Genomic DNA, 15,576 nt, shown 5'->3' on the forward strand with positions numbered 1-15,576 from the left:
AGGAGATCGATGCTAAGAGATAGCACTCTTGGTCTCATCACCTCTTTTGCTACCAAAAAGGCTTTTTGTCCTTTCCTGTGGGCTCAGGCAGGTCTCCAGACTGTTGCACAAGCTCTCAGGCAGCCTAGGCCACTGGTGTTTCACTCTGTCAGGCAGCCAGGTTCTTTCTTAGTTTGGTGGTACCCTGTGAGCCTTTTCCTAATTCGGGTGCCTTGTAAGTTTCTTAAACTCAAGACATTGACCTTGATTTAATATTTACCTTTTTTTTTAATGAACCAATTTTCTAATTATTAAAAGTTACGACACATTAAATTTGTAACATTAAACTTCTAAAACTAGATGATGTAATATATTTTGTGTTTATAGAAACAGCGGTGATGGTTTTTATGATGGGGTCTGTCCTTAAAGTAGGGTGTAGGAGTATGTCGTGAAAGTGAAGTCCTGGAGCCAATCATAGGAATTTTGAGTAGGATTGTCATTAGGAAAGTATTTGAAAGGAATGGATTCAGGCAGAGGGGAAGGGAAGAAGGGAGGTGTTTTTTAACTCTCAGTACAATTGGAATCAAAAGGAGGCATGGGAGCCCAGCCGGTGTGGCTCAGCGGTTCAGCATCGACCTAGGATCCAAGAGATCACCATTTGATTCCCGGTCGGAGCTCATGCTCAGGTTACAGGCTCGACCCCCAGTCGGGGGCGCGCAGGAGGCAGCAGATCAATGATTCATCACTGATGTTTTTCTCTCCCTCTCCTTTCCTCTCTCTGAAATCAATAAGATACATTTAAATAAAAATTAAAAAAAGAGGTATGGGAGAGTAAAGTAGGACAATCGGTGTGGGCTAGAATAACAGTTTCTATTTATTAAGCATCTACGTGTGCCAAGTATTATGCTTGACCTTAAGCATAATTCTACCTAAACTTCAAGACAACCCTGTGAGGCTGGTATTATCCTCATTTTACAGATAAGGGGCCTGAGGTTTAGAAAAGTTAACGAGTTAGCCAAGGTCACATGTTCAAGGTATATTGCCCACATGTCCAGTAGGTTATAGAACTAGGATTTGAATCAGATGTGTCTTGCCGCACAGTCCTGAACATTAAAAATAACATTTTCAAAAGGCAGTTGTTAGAAATACACAGGTAACATATGTCCATTGTAATAATCCAAATAATACTATGTAAATGGAGTAAAATTAACAGTGTCTTCCTTCCCTCTACAGCCATATCCTATAATATGTTCAAATATATTGTACCTTATTAAGGGGTTGTGTTCTCGCCCCAACTCTGCCAAGCCAGGCTTCAAGTTCAGTAGCTCACAGCCCTCTGGTTGAGGGTGCCTGTTCTATGCCAACTGCCCTGGTTGCTTTTGAAAGACACCTACGAAAGCAGATTCAAAAAACTCCCTTGGCAGCTTGTTCTGTTATTTAACTTTTGCTCTCAGGAACTTTTTTCCATTTCATTAACCCAGATAATTCTTCTGTAGTCTGAGTCATTTCTGTCTTGCTCTGCATATGGGGTTAATGGAGAACAGCTGGTCACCCTATCAGGTGCAATTTCAACTTGGAGGATCTGAAAAAACAAATTAGTGTGGGGAATATTAAAACCTGAAACACCTCCAATATGATAAAAAACAGACATTTAAAACAAGTGAAATTTCTTTCATGTTTTTTAAAAGCAGCAATAAGAAGTCTGGCAGCAAATTCAGAATTACACAAATTGAAAGATTTTTTTTATTGTGACCTGTGCTTTTTAATTTTAAAATTTCAGATCTTCTACAAATGCATAAGTAGAATCCATTTAACATTAAAGTCAATTTCCTGTTGGCATTTTTTATGTATAACCACACTTGATTTCCAAAAAGCCCCCAGAAATTGGTGCTTCTAATGTGTCAGTTCTTTTACCTGGAGAATGTATAAAAGAAATTTTATTATCACAAAATATAAATTTCACCAAGAGCTTGCCTGTTATCAGGCCATGTACTGAATACTTTACATATGTACTGTCATATAAATCTTCAAACAAGTTCATTAGTTTCATTTTTCAGATAAAAAAACTGATTCACAGGTTACGTGTTTATCCTAGCCACTTGCCGGTGACCAAACCAAACTTGTTTGTTTGCAAGTTTGCCTTAACCAGTGTGTTTCACCAGATCAAGGATTATGTTACTTCAAATAAAATGTTCTTAACCTCCCACATGGTGCCGTTACTGCTGGTGACACCAGTGGGAAGCCAGATCAATTCACTAACTAACCAGGTTCCCAAATTTACTACATTGACCATTCGCCTTTAACAGATTCTAAGGATAGATTTAGAAGATCAGATTTTAAAGGTTAGATTTTATTTATGATCAAGTAAATTTCTGAAAGTTAAATACATTCTTAATTTAAAATATATAGAATTTATTATAAGGATCAAAAATAAATTTATCAAAATAAAAAATTGCTAAAAGGTGCATATTAATACATTAGCAAAACAAATATGACATTTTTTATTGTTGTTAACTCTCACCCAGGGATATTTTTTTCTGTTTATTTTTAGAGAGAGTGGAAGGGAGGGAGGGAGAGGGAGAGAGAGAGAAAGAGAGAGAGAAACATCGATGTGAGAGGGACACATCAATTGCTTGCCTGCCAGGCACTTGGCCTTGACTGGGAATTAAACCTGCAACCCGTCAGTGCACAGGCAGATACTCCAACCACTGAGCCACACCAGCCAGGGCCAAAATATGACATTTTTAAAATTAAAAAGATTTTGGGTGAGCTGAACTATTACCACACAGAACCATGAGGTAAATGTGTTGTGTTGTTTTTCCTATTTTTTATTTTTATTTTTTTACTTTGGTGAGGTAGCCAAACTGCAGAATCTAAAGGGACTTCTTTCATTCTGACACCAACTGCAAGTTTGAGGGGATTCCTAAAACTACTCTCATGTTCAATAATTTGCTAGACAGAGTCACAGAACTCACTGAAAGTTTTTATACTCATGGATTTGGCTTATTACAGGGAAAGGGTGCAAATCAGAACCAGCCAAGGCAAGATACACATACGGCAGAGGGCAGAAGGGGGCCGACCACGGAGCTCCCGGCCACCTGCCGCCTGTGGAGTCAGTGTTGCCTCCTCTGGCCATGCTGTGTGACAGTGTGCACGGGGGACTGCGACCAGGGAAGCTCACCCAGGCTTGTGGTGTCAGAGTATTTGCTGGGGCTCAGTCACAAACTGCCTGTGTGTCTGACCTTTCGTCTCCATCCTCTCCTGGAGTTCAAGTTAATACGTTTAGTCTCCAGTTCCTCTGGAGATCAGAACTGATACAGTGTGGCCCAAAACCCCATCATAAATCATGTTCCCTAGACTGTCAGAGGTCAAAGCCACCAGACAGACTAAGACAGCCCTATTGGGCAGGATGTTCCAGGTGCCCAGAGATCACGTTCTGGAAGCCCAGGGCAAAGGCAGACCTCTCTTTGGGTGAGGTTAATCCTTCACTGCACAGACATATATAGTCTAAAGTGTATTCCATCATCAGTAACACAAAGTTGAATACTCTCTTTATACCTGTTAAGTCAAACTTGTCAAAGGTTTTTGGGTGGGGGGCACAAACCCACACATTTGTTTGATTTGGCAAGTTTTAATTTTTTCAATTTTTAAGTTTTCACTTGACATATTGATCATTTAGTGGAAGAACAGATTTTGCAATAAGTTGGCCATTTGGAGAATTAGTTTGGGAGCAAACTGATTTTCCCTAAGTAATTTAGACAGTGGTTTTCAAAACCAAGTGAGCATCGTAGTCACCTGGATGGCCCATTACAACTCAGATCACTGGGCCCCACTCTGAGTTTCTGATTCAATCAGTCCTGGGACCCCAGCCCCAAGAATTAATAACGATTTCTTGGATTGTACTGATGTTGCCAGTCCAGGAGCCACATTTTGAGAACCACTGGAATAGAGTGTGTGATTATGTAGCAGAAGAGAGGAATGAGACAAGTCATCGAGGTGGGGCAGAGTAAAGGAAGAACAGTTGCAGACAAGATACTTTCCATGTCTTGTTGGCAAGAATGTTGGGAGTGCTACACGGTTCACAGTAGCGGTGAGACCCCAGGATCAAGAGAATGAGTTCAGTGGATCTAAACACAGTCGCCCAGAGAACGGCCGTGGGAGTAAAGGAGAGTCCGTGTGGGATGTGCCTGTGTGTTCCTGTACCTGGTGAGGCAGCACAGAGATTTGCAGTGGCTTGTGTGAGTGAAGCTTTGCCAGAGCATTTCAGAAACCCAAATCAGTCTTTAACTTGTAAACTTTTTTCTTTCCCAGACTCTCTAGGACTTTGTCTTGTGCCCTTGCTTTTTTATAAGTCCCGTAACACTCTGCCTCTCCCTTTTTCCCCACCTCAGGCAATGTTCAGCCTCTGTATGGTGGAAAGTGGAGCTGACGAGGTCAATTTGCACGGTGTGACCAGCCTTGGCTTAAAGCAAGCCCTGGAGTTCGCGTACACAGGACAGGTACAGTACTAAGTGTCATCGAGGGGGCTGAACGTTTAACAGAGGAGCGTCTCCTCGAGGCATGAGATTTCATTATTTTTCCTTGTTATACATTTTGATTGTTTAAAACAATTTCACATCTTCAATTTTATAACTAAATGGTGGAAAGGTAAGTAAAGCAATATGATTTTAAATAGGACCCAGGGAACATAGTGTTTTAATCTTAGCTCAGTGGTTTGGTGGTGTAGTTTTAAAATATCCTAAAGAACTATTTTACGGGAGTTTGCAAGATAACTTGAGTTTTCATCGTTATTACCGAAGCTCAGTGACTCAATCATGGCTTTATTGGCTTAAAAACAAGACCGAAAAAATGTAAAGCCCCCAACGGCCATGTCTATCATCTCGGCACCCTGTCCTCCACACATGCCTCAGAGTCGGGGTGTCAAGTAATAGATTAGAATTGATGGTTTGAAAGACAAGCTTGTTCATTACTAAAACTGTTGTGGTCTAACAGGCATCTCCAGAGAACATCAACCTCTCTTTCTCTCTCTCTGGAAAGAGTAATCAGAGCAAATGAAAACAAAGCTGCGTAAGACAATATGAATCCAGGTCTGAAGCTTCGTGGTTTGTAACTAGTTTTATGTTAGTGAAACACTTATTAGGACACACAAAGCCTTTCCTTTATAAACTATTTTGAACTGAGATATAATCAACATATAACATCGTATTAGATTTAGGTGTACAACATGACTTAATATATGTATATATTGCAAAATGATTACTAGAATAAGTTTAGTTAACATCATCACCACACATAGTTACAATTTTTATTTTTTTGTGACGAGAACTTTTCATTCTACTCTCTTAGCATCCGTCAAATACACAATACAGTATCGTTAACTACAATCTCCATGCTGTGCATTACATCCCCAGACGTATTTATCTAATAACTGCAAGTTTGTGCCTTTGGCTCACTTCACCCATGTTGCTCCCCTCCCCTCATTTTTATTTCAGAATTACTCAACTCAGTCCACGCAGACACAGACTGGATGCTTATCGTCTTTTACAAAGTTTTGTTCCTTAATTCCACGTCACTCAACTTACGTTCAGTGTCTTCTATGCTAAAATCAGGGCCGCTTCTCCTGACAGGCTCACGTCCTGGCGGGAGAAAGAGGCATATACAGAATCGTATGTCCTTACCGTGATGGGAGGTAAAATAGAAGCAGAATACAAGGCACGGTGGGAACAAAACTGAGGGTGTGGCCGACTGGGGCGTCAGTGAAAACCTTCACCCAGAAGGTGGTATTGGGTGAAGAAAGACAGGCGTTCACTCTTCTAATAAATTTCCTTCTTTGGAGGCTTATTAAAGTGTATGATATTGTCCACTCTCTTTCCTAGAGCTAGTCAAGTTTGAGAAATGTTTCATAAAATAATTGAGGCAACTTTGGCAGCTGAAATCAAAATAGTAGGTAGAAAGGGAAAAATAAAAACCTTCGGTCAAGTAACAAGTGCAAAGGGGAGTAGAAAGAAGGCGTTAAGTTTAGTGTCAGCCCAACCAGATTTCATGCCTTGGGAAATAAGGTGGCTGGCTATTGCTCACGGAGTTGCCAACCATATTATTAGTGAAGTGAGTAAATAATGTGTTTTATGCTTTTTGGTTTAGAGATGTAAAGAAAGATACCTGCTCTAAATTGTGTATATTTCCCTCCTTGCACCTGAATTGCAGTCACACCTAAATTCGCCCCTCTCTAAAGTATAATTGATAACCCATAGCTCACACGTCATGGGTCTGTTATGGGGATGAAATAGTGAATATTGGTTGTTTTATAAAGGTACCCAAGAAAATAGTTACTGTACTTAGCTTCATTAACCATGTGTTAAGCTCAGAGGCTATAGGCTACAAAGCACATTTAAAGCATTCGTAAACCAAAGGGCACAAAAATTGCTGGGAAGGCTGAGGTCAAACACACCGGCAAATATTTAAGTGGCTGCCTCACTGTTTGCCTTGATTGCCTTGTGGCTTCTTTCACAACACGCGTAATCTTAGCCTGTGGCACAAAGGTCTGTGAAACATGAACTGAAAATAGCGTAAGGGGAGCTGACATCCTGGGAGTAAACACCTGCTTAGTAAGAGGGACGAAGTTTGCAGAAGGGCAGCCATGTCCCGTTGCCGAGGAGCCGTGTGCTCATAGTCCACTTTTATGCGGAGAAAAAGGCCAAGTGAAAAAAATATATAGTTAGGTGTCTGGTATTAGTGCTTAAAAAAATAAAAACAAGCCCTAGGGCCAGACCTGGAGTTGTATTTATTCTACCCAGTACCTCATTCTTGACATGAGCATCGGCAGAAGGGTGACAAGCCTACGGCACATATAATAACTCAGCTGTTCAGGTGGTGAACGGAGGGGACAGGCAGTGGGCTGGCATTTCATCGAGCACCTTCTGCAAGGGCCGGGCACCGCCCTGAGCACTCTGCGTGCTGTTTAAAGCCTCCTTCTCGACAGCTCGGAGGAATGCAGCGATCCCATCGTAAGGACGACAAGCCCAGGAAGGCACAGCGAGGGACTGAGCGCGGCCTCCCAGTGCGCATTGACCCACGAGTCAAACCCAGTCCTCTTCATTTCAGAGCCGTTGCTCTTTCTTAATGTGCTGTGTCATTAAGAAAATGTTGAGTCGTGTGTGTTATACTTTGGTGAAGGAGATAGGTGAAGTGTTTAGACTTTTTAGAGAGCGAGCTCTTTGGATGGTTCTCTCAAGCCGGGCACCTTTCCAACACTCAGTTCCCAGGGGCTGTGCGCTGCTGCTCTTGTAGTCTGAATGCGATGATTCTTTGCTGCAGAGTGGAAGTTAATATAGTGTTTCTTGGACAATATCTATTGTAGTTTGGTTTCTTAAACACCAAAATGACTTTATACATAGTAGATCTGTGTTCCCTTTAAGACATGGACATAGATGGTGAAATTGTAGTATACTTAGGAAGTGCAAAAAGCTGCGTTCTCTTACTATGGAATTGAAATTAACGTTAATCAAAGAGTTTGGAATACTGAAGTGTGAATAAATTCATAGCTTTTTAGTTTCTTAACTGTTCTATACTATTGTGAATGTTATGCATTAGACTTGTAAAAATCTGGAATAACACTGAATGTATCTACCTATAGCTACTTGTGCTGACAGTTGATTATACCTTTAGTCAGTTGTAGTAAGCATAGTATAAAATGTAAGCCTTTTAAGTGGAAATTATTGCTGTCTTGGGAGAGAAATTGGCAGTAGAGAGTGGGTGTGATGAATGAATGTCGCTAAGTGTAACAAGATGTGTGCATGCTCCTCCCACACTCTGCTCTAAAGCCCAGCCTTCTTAAAATTGGTCACAGACCTCATCCAGGAAATTTTAAAGAAAAAGCAAACTTTTCCCCTGATGCTAATTCATCCCCTGAAAATGCATGCACTCTTCTTATCAAGGAGCTTACCCGGGGCTAAGCAAGCACGCGCTCTGCCTTCGCACTAACAAGAGACCTGCCCTTCCTGTGGGCACACTCTCCCTGGGACACAACTTGCGCAGAACCCACAATGCATTGCAGCCCCCGCGAGGACCTTGCATAGCCGTACACAGCAGAACCAGCCATGGAAGGCTGAGGAGCAGGCTGCTCGGCAGGCCCTGTTCCAGGCTGGCACTGGGAACTTGGTCGAAAGCAAATGGTGTGATGTTAACTGTCACTGGGTAGATCTGCCTGAGGGAGAAAAGTGAACCTAAAACACCCACAGGCTCTCACTTGCTCTGGTGGGCAAGAGGACCCTATTATCCTGGCCTCCCTCAGCCTCTGTGCTTTCCAACCCTGGCCAAGAAGTAATTCATGTTTGACACCAATCCTGAGTAGAAGAGGCACAGGAAGAAGGGGGCAAAAGGGATCCTGATGGAGATGTTGCCTGGGATGAGAAATCCCAGTCCAAACTGGACAAGAGGTCAGCCGCCCAGGAGCAAGCAGGTGTTGCTAAGAAAGCCCAAGCAGACCGAGAGGAGCAGGTAAACTGAGACCCTTTTATAAAGAAGAGCTCTGCTCTGAAAATGGGAGGACTTCCAGCCCCAGAGGTCTTGGAATAAGCCTCTAGGAATCTGAGTTACTGGACGAAAAATGGAAGCCAGTAGGACTGAGAACTGCTATGAAGTTCACTGCTTAGCTCTGTGGCCATGATGATGTCGAGGAGATAGAGTGTATGCCACGAACTGTGCTAAAGACCTTCCATGTAGCTCCTCTTACTTTCCAGATAACTGTCCTCCTGTTCTGTCCCTTGTAGCCTGATAGAGAGATTCCATAAACCCAGTAAAGAGAGAAATTATGTACCAACTGATAGTGACACTTGTAGCCTTCTTTAAAATTTCCCACCTCCAGGGGCTGCTAACTTTGTCAGCCATGACCAGCTGTGTCATCTCTGGGCATCTGAAGGAAAATAATTCTTCAGTATCTCTGTTCCCTTGCCTTTCTCTTCATTATCTAATTACTACAGCCCTTGGCATCTCCACATCATGGAAGAACCAATCTCTGTGGGGACACCCATCCTAATTATCTTTCCCTGATCCAGAAATGCTTTAGCACCATCTCCACAGGGATATTTTGTGGAATTATTAATATTACGGTTTTGAAGTCTTTGGAAATCTAGACAAGTTTGATACTCTGTTAAGTGAAAACAAATTATTTTAGCTATGCTTGTGATCATGTGAAAACACTCATGAAATCCAAAACTAAAGGAAACTGTCCCTTAATTTTCATGCTCTTACATAGAAATTTTTCTTCCGGATTCTCATTTGATTTCCTAATATGTTCACATGATTTTTTTAAATCTAGCCCTGAGAAGGCATATACTGTAGCGTTACATTTCGATGATCACTGAAACTGTATTTATACTCCAGAGCAGAATACTTTTCTCTGGAGACCTGAGCATCAGGCCTGGCTGCAGAGTGACAGGGATCTTAATTAGAACTGTCACCATGTGGACCAGCCCTTCAGGGATCGATCTGTCACTTTGCACAGAAAAGGTCCCCATCAGATTTACTTAATAAACATAACCTGGTTGAAATAAATTGTTGACATGGAACAAATCTGGGAGAAATTTTTCTTAAATGCTTTTTTTTGGGAGCAGTGTTAAGACTGTTAAGAGGTTTGAATATTTTAGCTGCAGAAGCCTGGCAAAAAGCCCCCCGAGGCACTGCACTGTGCCCCAGGCTCTAGAGGGAACAGTCTAAAATCTACATTCTAAGGAAGAATATTTAGAATTGTGCAGAAAGTGATCATTTTTCTCTTCCCCTTATTCTTGTCAGAGGTGTGCCAGAGTACGTAGCTGGATTGTTGACACAAAGTTTGGGAGGAGTGACATGAAGGGAGGAAGTTTGAATTCCACCAGTGACTTTTTGCTTTCTTGGACCTTTGAAACTCTACATTATTTGCCTTTGGAGAGATTTGCTGTCTTAGCAGTGGATTTTTGAAACAGACAAGCATGCAGTTGTGTGTGTCTGCTTACTGTTTTGGGGTGAAGATGTTATACATTCCCATGCATGGTTTCATAGTAAGTGTTGACCCATAACAAGAACCATATGCCAAATGGACTTTTTATGGCTCCCAAGATGTCTAGTATAATAAGCCTTTGGCATAGTTTGGTGGTCAAAAGTGGTAAGGACTGATTGGGGACCTAGCCATTTATTGTGAAAAAATGAGAAGTGAGATTTTAGAAGTCCAGGTCTAGACTGACCCCTCAGAAGCTTGCTTTTCTCAGAGGAGGACCCAAGAACAACTTCACTGGGCCCAAAGCCTGTCTGTCACTCATGGAGGACAGTTGATTCAGACAAAGGGAGGTCATGTGGGAGGGGCTCCTACCTGGGGAGCAGGATTGGTTCTAACAGTCTCTACTTCATGCCAGCTTGTTCTTTCTTATTAAACCTGCATGTGCTGTCTGGTCAAAATATACTCAAGGTGTAGTTTATGCTGCAGGAATTATAAAGCTTTTTGCTTAGCACTTCGATGTCTGAAATATCTCTGTGGGAGGAAGTGGAACTGTGGCCACACTTCTAACATCAGCTTTCCAATCTGTTAATAAATCTGATGTTTTCATTTAGAAAATGTTTTCCTGGATTTTTCCAAATAATCTGCAAGGCTCCCAAGCAGGTCCAGAATGGCTTAAGAGGGAACGTAGGAGTGACTGTCTTGGGCATTTATTCTAGTTGGGGGTGGAGCTGAGGGTTCTCCACAAAGGCAGGGACTGCGTGGTTTGAACTTCCCACCAGCACTGAGGGAGAGCGCTCAGACTTACCTGTACTTTTCCCCAGGTATGGGGCAGTCGAGGAAGTGGGAGAGGCGGGGCTTGAAAGCTGTCAGCAGTCAAGCATCAAAAATGGAGTCAGACTCTATTCCAGTAGTCTAGTATTCTACTTGAATAATAGTCACACTTTAGGTAATATTTTCCTCTGAGACATTGTGAAACTCAGTCACTTAATGAAAACAAAATGTATTTGAAACAGTATTACAGCATTTATAGTCTTTCTTGGCATTAATTTTTGGCCCAGGTGCTTGAGATCATGTGTATAGAACATGCACATGGATAACACTATGAGGGTCTCTGAATATCTGAAAAAATATTAGATGACAAGGATGAGTGTGGCCCCTATGTCTTTTAACCTTATCTTTATTATATAAAACTCCATTCAAATGGGATGGATTTGTCACCCTTCTTTCCTCCACTCTCCTTGCAACTCTGTCTACCTCCCAACCCTACCCTACTGCCAGTATAAGGAGTAGAAAGAGAAGCATTTCCTATATGCTCTTGATAATGGTTTTATTGTTATAAGTGGGACAATAAATAATCAGTCCTTTCCTAGCTGTCATCCTCCAAAGTAGAAACAGCAATAACCAGCAACTCAAAGCAGACAGTCAACCCACTTTGGTAACTCAAGGTAGACTGTGCACTTGTTTCTCTTGAATGTCTCAGCAGAAAGTTCTGTTGCCAAGCATTTTATATTTCATGGTGTCCATATGGGATTTTTCCTTTGCTGTTAAATGAGCCATTTGCTCAGTAACTCCTGTTTTGGAATATTTCTGAGCAGAAATCATTACAATTGTGTTTTTCCTTGATCAATGGAATTTCTGAGTGTTGGCTGCACTCAGAATTATCCCCTAAGGAAGTTCTGACTCTTCCTTCAGGTGCTCCATCAAATCCCCTCTGAGTGGAGGAAGATTAACAGTTTATTTAGTGGAGAATCTTGATTAGCTCCTTATTTTTGATAAGAAGATGTCAGCCTCTTGATGTCTATTTAAAGTACATGAACTTTTCCGTACTCGGGGAAACTTTTCCCATACACAAAAGGCAATGATTGCACTCCAGCCTCCACCTGTTTGCTGGAGAGCTCTCACTAAAAGTTAATTTGAGAGAAATTACATACATAATGGATTCCCAGGAGATAGGCAGTCTGTCCATCGGCTTGGTGGTTCTCAAGCTCATCTATTAGATCTTAATATAAAAAGGCCACCTTTACTATCCTGAAATGAAACTTTTAGATAATATAACCTACTCACACGAATTACTCTAACCATCAGTAAGAATGCTTAACCATATATAAAGAATAAACAGAAAGAAGTTACAATAAAAATAATTCATAGATTAGTAAGTGTATGGTTGGGCAGAAACCTTTCAGAAGACAAGGGGAAATAGTCACCTGTCTACACCTCCAGATGAACTGCGATGCCTGGGACAGCTGCGTACAGATGCAGACTGACACATGGATGCTTTGCTGGAAACCGAGATACCGCAAAAGCATGCCCTAGGTGACGTGGTTTTCTAAAATAGTGAACAACTCTTAGTAAAGTTACACACAAAACAAAACAATAGTCTTGGTTTTTATTGTGGTAGCAGTCCTGGAAATTTTAGTGTATCTTGACACAAAACAAAAAATTGTGTTTATGTATAAAACAGTTAGATTCTGGGCTTAGATTTCTATAAACAAGTTTTTTTTACTTATGTGCATATCCAGCAGGTCATTCAAATGTGCAGGATATAAGGCAATTGTTTGTGGTTGGTGGCTGTCCTACACATTGCATAACATCTAGCATCCCTGGCTGCTGCCCAGTAAATGCCAGTAGTGTCCCCCATCCTGAGACAACCAAAATAAAATACCTGCAAATTTCCAAATTGCTCCCTAGAAGGTTGTGTTGCTGTCATTAAGAGCCACTGCTTAGCTATTCTAAATTCTATACCTAGATGAAGGTAGAAAATCAGAAAACAGAATGTCCGGGTTTTAAAGATCTCTTTATTAACTTTTACTTTTTTATGTAGTTCTCTATAAAATACACTTTTGATGGTATTGAAAGTGTAGTCACTCAGTGATACTCTTATTTTTTATATTTTATTGAATTTATTGGGGTGACATTGTTTAATAAAATTATATAGGTTTCAGGTATATGATTCTACAATACATCAACTGTATATTGTAATGATAGTCTTAATGTCAGCAGGAAAATTTCCATCAGATCTCAGGGCCTGGAAAAGTTAGCTAGGGTTATTTTAGTATTTTTATTTTTTAAATCTTGTATTGGATTACATTCCCTTTTTAGTTTTGATGCTAGGGAGCTTAGAGCCACATTTATGGCCCACTTTCAATAGTTATGAGGATATATATATATATATATATATATATATACACATATATATATATATATGTATGTTCTGTTCTAACCTCATATAACTTTTTGTTTCCTGTTTTCTTTAGCTCAAGATAGTTATGTTCCTAATTTTTAAAGGCTTGTATTAATGCCTTAGATCCTTCTCAAAATTAGATAGAGTATAAGTAAATCAATAAAGCGAAAATAAGATTTGGGATCCCTGACTGGAAGGTATCCTGGGGTACGTAAATGTTATTTGTAGGCATGAATAAAATGCTACACCCCATTAGTTCTTCCTACAAAAATAAAATGTCTCCAAATTCCTAAGTTGTTCCATAAATAAGCCATTCCACTTGCTTCCTAAAATTTTTCCATCCTTATTTTTAGCACTAAAAATAAAGGGCATGCAAATTCTATAAAAATAAATTACATTTTTCATCTTTGAAAATGAAAAAATCACTCATATGTTCACACAAATATAAACAAGAATAAAAGTGAAAAACAATATTCACCTAAATTCTCACTTATTTAGACATTCTATATTATCTGTCCCTTGTTGTTTTTTCTGACCTTTTCCCATGTGCCTAAGTAATTATATACAGATTTTTGTGATTATAATTTACTTCAATTTCTTTTCTGGAATTAGGTAAATGTACATTTATTCATAAGTGCATAGTATATAAATAATACTGTGTTATTATAATCCAGTTTTTTCTTTTATTTGGATTATTTTAAATAAATTCATAGATCTGGAATTACTTGATCAGGAGAAGGAACTTTTTTTGTGTGAGAGTTGCCTTCTGAGAGTTTTATAATAGCTGCTGTTTCTTATACTTCTTTCCCTAAAATAGAATTCTTGAGCCCCCTGCTGGAAGCATTTAGCGTTTGTCTGAAGTGGTAGTGCATGGGAGTTCTACAATTCTAAATAGAAGCTTTTTAAACCAATCAGTAGCAAAAATATATGGTCTTTGTGGTTAATTTCAAGATAAAAACATGACTAGTCAAACAGAGTTTTTGAGATTTATATTTTAAGTAGATATCCATTTGAGTAAAATCATGATGTAAACATTCAAATGAAGGGCCAATTCCAATGCATTGAATGTCGTAAATTAAGTTGTGAATATTTTCTTTTCTTTGTGTACTTCAAAAAAACCATCCATTTATAGTTTACTCTCAGATTGAGATCCATTAATTCATCAAGTACTTAATGAGCACCTACTGTGTGTTAGGACTTACCAGAAGTTAAGGATGGATTGATGAAAAAACGGACAGGGAATGTTTTCTCAGAGTGAGTGGAATCGCCAGACCAACACACATGGCATTTATTGTCAATGGACTACCAAGGGCCTGAATTACTGGTGTATGGAGCATAGTGAAGGACCTGAGAATGGTCACTGCTCCAAAGTTACACCAGTTCAGATAAGAGAATGAGTAGTTGAGTCTTGGTACTTCGTAGCGCACTACCCAAAAGATAGCAGGTTAATTTGCATTTTACTTTGCAGGGAGCAAAAATAGCCATTTGCTATATGGTAATGGACTAGGTATGGCTTCTGAAAAACTGGTCAGAGCCTTGCGTCCTTATACTAGCATGTGTATGTCAGGGTGGAAACAGTTTGGCATAGCCCAGAGAGTACAGCCACTGATTTTAGGGGGAAACAAGCTTGCTTCTGGCCTGTGGCAACTTTGGAAAATTTTTGGTTGAATCCCACACTAAGTATCCGCTCTGCTGACTATTGCAGGAAAAGGTTACTATCTTCACTTCAAGTTCATTGTCCTCCGTCCTCGGATACTCATCCTTGCCCGGCAGTGCTCATTTGTTTCCTTAGCAAATTTACCTTCCTCCTCTCCATGGTAAACGTCTCATGTCTCCTCCCTTCTCAAATCCTGCTCTCCCCTGTTATCCCACCTCCACCGCACACACCACAAAGAAAACTCACCTTTCACTGAGGAAACAGATGCAGACAGGACGATGAACTTTCACCATCAGAGCCCCAGCCCCCCCTTTTCTCTGCACTTTGTACCCCCACCTTTTATGGTGGGGTGGTTAAGCCCTGGGTGCCGCTCCCTCCTACCCTGTGAGCCGTCACTCCTGCCATTCTTGTTTCTGTCCCTTCCCTCGTCCGCTTCTCCCTCTCTCCTGGGCATCCCTGCCAGCGTGTCAACGTCCCTGTTGCTTACCTGTCACAGTCCTTTTCTCGCTCTTCTGTTCCTCTCTGCTTCCCTCCCCAGCAGAACTCACGAAAAGAGCTGCATAAATGTTCTCAGTTTTCTTCGTTTTCCCACACACTTTTCCGCTCATCAAGCCTGGAGACTTCCATCTTCAGCGTTGCCCTGAAACTAGTTCTTGGCTGTCCCAGATGTTGCTGAACCAGCTAAATAAGGCCATCGGGACCCCTCGGCGGCGGCCAGCCCCGCCGCCCTGCCTCTCCGCAGGGGTGGGCTCCGGTTCCGTGCCCCCCAGCTCCCTGCCCATCGCTCCC

General features: G+C 40.9%; 1 protein-coding gene across 3 annotated transcripts in view; it reads left to right on the plus strand.

Moving 5' to 3' along the window:
• The window catches only part of KLHL32 (kelch like family member 32), a 124,129-nt gene that overhangs the window by 23,805 nt on the left and 84,748 nt on the right, over positions 1-15,576 (plus strand). For all 3 annotated transcript variants that reach the window (XM_016220231.2, XM_087817522.1, XM_087817521.1), the window contains exon 3: positions 4,371-4,478. In XM_016220231.2, coding sequence (XP_016075717.1) covers positions 4,371-4,478 — 108 coding nt within the window. The remainder of the gene's footprint in view (positions 1-4,370; positions 4,479-15,576) is intronic.

The sequence above is a fragment of the Miniopterus natalensis genome, chromosome 5, assembly GCF_054644295.1.
Source record: "Miniopterus natalensis isolate mMinNat1 chromosome 5, mMinNat1.hap1, whole genome shotgun sequence".
NCBI lineage: Eukaryota > Metazoa > Chordata > Mammalia > Chiroptera > Miniopteridae > Miniopterus > Miniopterus natalensis.